Source organism: Triticum dicoccoides, chromosome 1B (genome assembly GCF_002162155.2).
Source record: "Triticum dicoccoides isolate Atlit2015 ecotype Zavitan chromosome 1B, WEW_v2.0, whole genome shotgun sequence".
Lineage (NCBI taxonomy): Eukaryota > Viridiplantae > Streptophyta > Magnoliopsida > Poales > Poaceae > Triticum > Triticum dicoccoides.
Genome location: NC_041381.1, coordinates 425,247,511 through 425,255,984, shown reverse-complemented (window position 1 = coordinate 425,255,984; position 8,474 = coordinate 425,247,511). Strand labels below are relative to the sequence as shown.

Genomic DNA, 8,474 nt, shown 5'->3' with positions numbered 1-8,474 from the left:
CCCCTTTTCAGTATTTTATCCCCCTCCTAAACATACAACTCTTGTAATTATTTTCTCCCTAAACCCTAAAATACACACAATAGGATCATTTCTTACCGTGTTCCGGGCAAACTAGCATCCATGGTTGGCGCCTATAATTCATGGAGCTAGCGGGTCGTACACATAATATGCTATTTCAAAAATTTTATCTTCCCCGATGGTTTAGTTACTATAGATGTCTGGCATCCTGCCTTGCAAGGAATTTGTCTGTTTCGCCGTCTTAGGTTTCTATAAAAAATCAAAGCAACATTATTCAATACTACAAAATACCTCCCATATCATACGTTGATGGGCCGTGGGCTCTATTGGGATGGCAAAATAGAAGTATAAAATATGCTTTGGCCCTTTAGGAAATGACAAAGTTACCAATCGAGGCAACTGGCTCAATCTATCTAGTAATGGCACTATGGTACATAAAAGGAATAAGAAAAAAAATTCCAACTTCCAGATGTGATGGAAAACTGTGAGATCAAAGAATCAAAAGTATGTAGCATAATAGAACTTGTTGTTTGATAGTAAAAAGTTCTGAGGTTGTTAGTTTATCAAACGTTTGGGTAGGAAGCTGTAACCCACCCGTGTGTGAAAGCTAGGTATATGATGCACCTTATTATTGCCAACTGATGATCACAAGTAAGGAACAATTGAGTATTTAATGCGTCGGAAATTAGGATTCAAGGTAGTTGGGAGATTGGTAATGCATGCTCTTGCTTGGAGGTTTCCGTTGGAGAAAACATATTTGCCCGTTTCCCTGAAAGTTTTTCTCAGGAGGAAGCGGTTCTTTGTCGACCCTTGCGCATCATCTTCATCCATGAGGTCAGCGGGTTTGTCTTCTATAGGCTTCGTCTGTGCCACCATGGTAGCTGCATAGCTTGCAAGCCAAAAGAAGCCGTTAGTGCGTGTCGTAGGTCATCGGCGGTGCCACCACTTTGCTGGTGGCGTCAAGAGCGGTGGCTTGTCGCGTCAGGTCAGTCGTGGCATCGTGGAAACCTAGTGTGAGCTTGAAGCAACTCATGCACTCAAGACTGACGCGTGGGTCTCCCATCGGCGATGGAGGGTGCACGTGTCCCTTTTGGATTATTTTGTAAATTTTCTTTTAGTCATGACGGTTTCTGTAACTAGGGGATGTTATGCCCCTATTATGTAGTACCTTTTTTTTCCTAATCCCCTGTTATGCACCCTGAGCTTAATATACGAAGGGGATGCTAGTTTCCTAAAAAAAAGGATTCAGGGCAGTTACTAAATCTATCAAAAAACTCAGGACGGTTGCATCCCGGAATTTTATAAGCGGATTCCAGCATGGACTGATGGATGGTATATAATCACGTACTATCAGGTAGCAGCATCATTGTGCTCGTGAATGAAATCGCAAGTGCCCTTAATTTTTTCCCAACGAATCCGCAGCGTGTTAATTAGGTACCTCTACGCAACTTCGTCCTACGTGATTCGGTGGTTGCAGAGACACGCCTGTTAAACAGGTTGGTTCCGATGATTGATCCCAACAAGAGTCAGTCAGGCCAACGTCCACGCTTTAATTGTATTGCAAACTTGCTGTTCCCGCCCGAATCTCTCCTTCCTAACGCGGCATCATCGCCAAAGGCAGCACTTAGCTGTACGTTCCTGAAAGAGAATACGATTTTCCAGAGTAGTACTGTGCGTATCTCTTTCTAGCAGAAATGGAACACAGCTCATAGCATCAGCGAGAGCAGGGCAGGTAGGGATGCAAGCTGACGGCGTCCGCATGTCCACGACCGTCCTCAATGCAAAAAATTACATGACCGCGTCCGCATGTCCACACTGTCCGTGAACAGAAAAATGCAGACGATGTCTAAGGGCGAGCTTTGCTACATCTACGTAAAAAAGTCTTATGAAACTTATGTATGAGCTTATGCGGTCTGATTTGGTTAAAAGTAAAAACGGCTCGGGCCCACCCGTAAAATTCAAGGGGAAGGTGAGTAGTTTATAGAAAGGAAAGTTAAGTAACATCATATCTAAGAGGTTACGTGGGTGTAGCATTTTTGCTCAAGGGCAGGTACGCACTACGCAGTGTGGACAGAAACATGCAATGTGTAACTGCCGATGCCGAGCCGTGATTTCTCGCAGGATCTCCCGTGCCATGTGACCTCTACACAAAGCACGTCGTCGGGTGCAACAACCGTGGATGGCGATCGCGTCGCCCTGCACTGCGCCTGCCTATAAATACCCCGGCAATATAGTTACTCCCAGAACATCAAAGCATAGCTCAGCCCTCCAGCCCGACCCGGTCAGTGCGCTGGTACACTACCCCCACAAGCTCGAAGAAGCAGCGGTACTTTAACATGGCTCCTCTTTCGTCCAAGGCCGTTGCACTCGTTGCACTGTCCTCCCTCCTCGTCACCTACGCCGCCGGCGCCGGGAACTTCAACGATTCCGCCTTCACCGCCGACCCCAACTGGGAGGACGCCAGGGCCACCTGGTACGGCGCGCCCACCGGTGCCGGCCCCGACGACGACGGTACGTCCGTATGCGCCGGTGCATGCATGGCGCCGCGGCCTTGGCTTAATTGATCGTTTGTGTAATAACATGCAGTAATCGATGTGCATTCAGGTGGTGCGTGCGGGTTCAAAAACACCAACCAGTACCCCTTCTCCTCCATGACATCGTGCGGCAACGAGCCCATCTTCAAGGACGGCAAGGGATGCGGCTCCTGCTACCAGGTAGCTAGACTAGCTCGTTGATTTTTTCATGACGAGGGTTATTATTTCTTAAAAAAACGACGATCGCCATATTGTTGGTGCTTTGCCCCTGCTGTGGTGGAAATGGAGCTGGTGAAACAGTGTTAATCTTGACTTCTGATCGTTTACTATTGCCTTTTCAGATACGATGCACCAACGACCAGTCCTGCTCCGGCAACCCGGAGACGGTGGTCATCACCGACATGAACTACTACCCGGTTGCCAAGTACCACTTCGACCTGAGTGGCACCGCCTTCGGCGCCATGGCCAAGCCCGGCCTCAGCGAGAAGCTCCGCCACTCGGGCATCATCGACATCCAGTTCAAGAGGTCGGTGGCATTTCATCATATCGTTGCACGAATCCTATCTGGCCCTACCTGAACGATGAACAGTGTCATACTCTATATAACTAGTGCTTTTGCCCAACAAAACTTTCACGACAACGACCGGTTTAACTGGGACCCAAATAGATTCGCAGCGAATAATACTCTATTTTGAGTACCGTCGCCTCACACTTATTTGCCGTCGTCCCGGCTCGGTTACAGACTAAGTAACAATGGCACATGGGTTGCTGATTGCTTCTGCTGATGATTGATGCAGAGTGCCGTGCGAGTTCCCCGGTCTCAAGGTGACGTTCCACGTGGAGCAGGGGTCGAACCCGGTGTACTTCGCGGTGCTGGTGGAGTACGAGGACGGCGACGGCGACGTGGTGCAGGTGGACCTCATGGAGGCCAACTCCGGGACGTGGACGCCGATGCGCGAGTCATGGGGGTCTATCTGGCGGCTGGACTCCGGCCACCGCCTCCAGGCGCCCTTCTCCATGCGCATCACCAACGAGTCCGGCAAGACGCTGGTGGCCGACAAGGTCATCCCGGCCAACTGGGCGCCCAGCACCTTCTACCGTTCCATCGTCCAGTACAGCTGAAGCTGCTGAACTGAACTCATCATTTGGAATCATGCATGCATTGGCTTGATTTGGTATTTGTACTACCATGGATCGTTTTGCATGGGTACTACTGAGGAGGTTTTTGATTAATTAAGGTTGGGTCATCGGGTGTCATGTAGGCGTCGTCGTGCATGTGTGTCTTGAATACGTCGGTGGGATATGGAGGAGGGGCACTTTTGCATGTGCACTCCCGCGCCCACCGTCACTGTACCAGTGTGTAAGCAGACCATAAGTTATTACTGTTTGTGCGTACTCCTGCTTATCTGTTGTCCCTCCCTCAGTCTCTCATCAGTACTGCCAGTACTCATCAGTTCGTATTGCCCTAGTACTTATCAAACTTGATTATGCGCGCCAAAGATTAATGAACGCCGGGAATTTGGTCCTGACTTTCTAACCAACGTACGGCCACGGCCAGTGGAAATTCTACTCTGTTCCGGTAGATTCGACGAACCTTGGAAAGGTCGGTACGTCATAATTTTTGCAACGACCAAGCAAAGCACGCAGTCGAGTATGTCTGCGTCATATCAGTTACCACCGACTAGCTAGTGCGTCTATCCAACGCAAAGGGTGCCAATCTCCCGGCACATGTCTTTCACTTTAAAAAGCTCCTTTTCTTTCCGTATGGTAACCACTAACCAATTCGTTCGTTCTATAACCGTCAGGCTTAGCTACCTAATGATAGTGAATGATTCGGAGTAACTTTTACACGAGACGAGAGCCGGCAACATCGCCGCCTAAAAGTTCACTCTATCTAAGCTGGCCTTCCCTTTCCTAAGAAAGTTGTTTAACTAGCATGCATGCTAGTAGAGACCGCTGGATCGTCGCCGTAAATACTGGCGCTAACCTCTCCAAATCGCCGAGCTAGTCTTTGGTCATGTTGTCCACTTAAACTACTCCAAATGTAAGACTTTCCATTTCATAAAAATGTAAGACTTTTCGGCTGTTATCGACAAGGTCAAGTCGGTTCCGATAGAAGAGCGACGATAGCGCGGTGTGTCGGCGGCTCATTCGGGTGGCGATGATGGTCGTTAGATGATCTGCGAATTTTGACGTAATTTTTATTATGTTTGAGATGCTTTGTATTTCCGGTGATATTTTATAATAAATTTGATCCTTTCCGCAAAAGAAAAAACTGAAAAACCTTATCGTTGATGTCCTCTCTCTTTCTCCAGACAAGCTGAAGAACATGAAAAAGGAGGACGAGACCTTCCACCTGACCCGCATCGATCGTTTCTCCGAACAGTTAACAGCGGAAAGGGACAAAGTAACGGACTGCTCAGGCGCATGTGCGGGGCGAGGAGTGGGATGCCGACGGCTGCGTCGCCTACCCGCCTCTGCATGTGAGGTGCGGGCCACGGCCGCCGAAGGCAACTGCCGGTGGAAGGAGCGACCACGTACGATCGAACCGCTCGCGGCACGCAGGCCGGAAGTCACCAGCCCAGCTCTTGCACCAGATTTCCGGGGCCCGCCGGCGCGCACCCACCGTTGCCTCCTTGCCGGCTCCGTCTCAGACTGAGCTCTCAGCGACCCGGCGAGCGATCCATCTCCCACCACGTACTCGATCTCGGTCTCGATCGTGTGCCCCGACGGGTGCTATGCTAATGTGCTACGCGAAGCCGTGCGGCCGGGGAACGGGCCGCTCGCCGCGGCTCGCTACGGCGCGCGCGTGAGCATGCGCCGCGCCGGCGCCGGTCCTGCGGGCGGGCGGAATTCCTTCCGGATGTCGTTAATTAGTTATAGTTACTGTTGTCAGTCAAATTCCGTGTGCTTTCGGTATTCGTTCTGACGCGAAGCAAAACTGCGGCCAGTTTCTGGACAATTCTTTCTATGCAGGTGTCTTGATTTAGCCGGTGGATGGGATGTGTGAACAACCAAGTTCTAGACTCGAATTGTAGGAGGACAATGATCAAGGAAAATGCACCCACGGATCGCCGAAGAAAATTGGGGCAATTTCACGTGCGCTCTTACTTGCGCCACTCGTCAACGTGCATTTTCCGTGGTGGGGGAAGATATACATCAACTGCAGATCCGTGAACGTGATTAGAAGAAAAGGAAGTGAATAACCATTTTCATCATATCCCTATTGAAAACAATTTAATTTCATTGCAGCTATCCCTTTTCTTTTTAGGTCGCCTCGCACGTCCCTCTCCAGCAAGGCGACTTGAGCAGCGACCAAATCTTCCTCGGCGACAACCCTCCCCTCTCGCCCGCCGTCGTGGGGCAAAACACGTTTGCCGGCGGGGCTCCTAGGCTTTACCTCCCTTGCTGTGGCGACGACTGGTGCTTCATGGCGATGGATGGTAGTGGTGCACGCACCAGCCAGTTCAACTCAGGCCCTCTGCAGCTCGTGTCTCTCATATCCGATGGCTCGCGGCCATCTTCCCTTGGTTAAAAGGGTGTTGTTGATGGCTTTCGAGGTGGGTGGTAGTGCGTTCGCAGCCGCGTGCTATGGCGGTTGGTAGACAACTACAAAGATCTCCGTCTAATTAGGCCCATAGTGGTGTCGGCTGGCACCCTAGTTTCTAGGATGATAACGGATGTGTCACATTTGGCGGGGGACACATGGTGCGATAGTGGTGCGGGCGATGTCCAAATTGTGGACAATATGGATATAAAATCATTTGTCTAGAAAATAAACATGTGCGATTAAAAAGCATCGCACACGACCAAGAAAAGGAAACTATATGCATGACAGTACAAGCGGGTCGAAAAGAAGAGTCGTTTGTGAATTGATTAGTTATCACCCGTAGTTTCATGAAATGAACTGTGTGCATAATAGAACCAACGGTTTCATGAAAGACAATTGTGTGTGATGATTATAAGCATTCCACACACAACTTATGAGGATCTGTGTGTGACTAGGAACATAGGGCTTAGACTTGTGGCAACACCACTTCCTTTATTCCCCACTCGTATAAAACCCCTTTGTTTATCATTCACACTGCACCTAGCCTCATTCGCTATTTTGCAAAAATTCATGAGCTTGACGACTCTCGCCACGCCGGCTATCCCCGTAGCATGAAGGCTCATGAAACACGGTGCTTCGCCGCCGACCTCCTTCGCCTGCCGGCGGCCGCGCGCCGCCGATGTTTGCTAGCTACTTCCTCCGTCCCATAATGTAAGACGTTTTTTGACTCTAATAAAATCAAAAAACGTCTTACATTATGGGACGGAGGGAGTAGTTGTCAACCAAGACCAATTGGGGTTTTCTCATATGGAGAACCAGATAAACGATACTAATTAATCTTCATCTGGATGTGTCTTAGAGTTCGCAGTTGTTCAATATCACCCTACCAGAGGACGTCCGGTCACGCACGGTATACACCCCTCTTACCTGGTTTGGGTTCTTCAACAAGCCATGGACTGATTTTTTCCTATTCTGTACTAATCTTGAAGCAATGCATTTGACTGAATATATCTGATGATTTTGATGAGTACGACATAATTCTACTTTAGGACAAATTAGGAATATTGACCACTTTACAAACATAGTATTGCTAAATTTGGATAAAAGGAACCACATTGACTTCTAACTGGAAATTATTTCTATATATTAGGCAATAATTTATTGTTCTACTCTCCTTTCAGTATCATTCATATTTGCATTTCTTTAGTGTTGAGCTCATATTTGCATTACCAAAGTTACACAAGTTGTTGCTACTTCTCCATTCACAACATCACTGAATTTGCATATGACGAACAATGCTCATATTTTTGTCCCAGCGCGTCCATCCCCGTGGTCCGAGTCGAGCACTCTAACCTCCAAGCCCAGCCGCTTCACCATCAACCGAGCCTCGACCTAGAAGGTGAGCAGCACATGTGCGACCGCCTCGATGATGTGCCCTGCGCGCTTTAATCTATTTGACGCTCGCCCGATAAGTTGTGCCAACCCATTAGGCGTAGGTCAGTATCCAACGCCTACGTGCGTAGTTTAATATCAGCGCTGACCTGTGTAGCAGTAGTTTCGGCACCTCAAGATTAAATAATTTCTGCATATTGAAAATTATAGAAAATGCCATCCTTTTTAAAATATCTAATAACTAAATACCCATAAGTCGGATTTAAACATGTTATTTGTGAATCTTGCTTAGTTTTTCGTGTAGATTCTAGTTATTTGCCTCTCATCTACGTCAAAAACATTGAACATGCTATTTGAATTTAAGTTGCCCGAATAACATGCTAGTTGGTCAAAATTAAACAATTTATAAACGTAACTGGACCAGTTCCTGTTTAACAAGTATAAAATTGTGTTTATGGCAAAACAATAGTAAATCCTTTAATTGCATATGAGGCTTTTCGGAGGTGCTATTTATTGTTTCCACCTTCATTTAAATTGCCTAGATAGGACAATTTACTTATATTTCACTCTTTGCCATGATAAACAACATTTAGTCTTGATGAGTACATAAACGAAATTGAACCTAATATGCAAACGTGGAGTTTCGTCGATATGCGACTCGTTGCATATCGAGCTTCACCTAATATGTAGTAATTGCTTGTCTTGCTTATGCCATTCCATGTTTGTTCATGTTTGTGCTTTATGCCATGCCATGTTTGTTCATCGTATCATTTGCTTCTTTCTGGCAACGATATGAAGTGCGAGGATTCATTCGACGACGCTTCATGTATTTGATCTTCTTTAAAGCGGGATAACAGGCAAGGATGATCATTACCATGGATACCATTACTAGCCTTACTTGCTAGATGTCTTGATGCTATCGTTTGGTCTCACTACCTAACACATGTTTCCAGCCTCCATATTGCCATGATACAATCTTT

General features: G+C 47.6%; 1 protein-coding gene across 1 annotated transcript; it reads left to right on the top strand.

The window, feature by feature from the left end:
- Positions 1-2,277: 2,277 nt before the first annotated feature.
- LOC119338984 (expansin-B3-like) lies at positions 2,278-3,957 on the top strand. The gene is made up of 4 exons (XM_037611182.1): positions 2,278-2,529; positions 2,623-2,732; positions 2,894-3,078; positions 3,350-3,957. Exons 1-4 carry the CDS (start codon positions 2,355-2,357, stop codon positions 3,672-3,674), a joined length of 795 nt encoding a protein of 264 aa, XP_037467079.1. The 5' UTR covers positions 2,278-2,354; the 3' UTR covers positions 3,675-3,957.
- Positions 3,958-8,474: the final 4,517 nt, after the last annotated feature.

Bases quoted from the DNA above. Each gene is read 5' to 3' on its own strand.
- LOC119338984 (XM_037611182.1), top strand. From the start codon at position 2,355: ATGGCTCCTCTTTCGTCCAAGGCCGTTGCACTCGTTGCACTGTCCTCC. The intron at 2,733-2,893 runs GTAGCTAGACTA...TTGCCTTTTCAG, and splicing joins GATGCGGCTCCTGCTACCAG to ATACGATGCACCAACGACCA. The intron at 3,079-3,349 runs GTCGGTGGCATT...TGATTGATGCAG, and splicing joins ATCGACATCCAGTTCAAGAG to AGTGCCGTGCGAGTTCCCCG.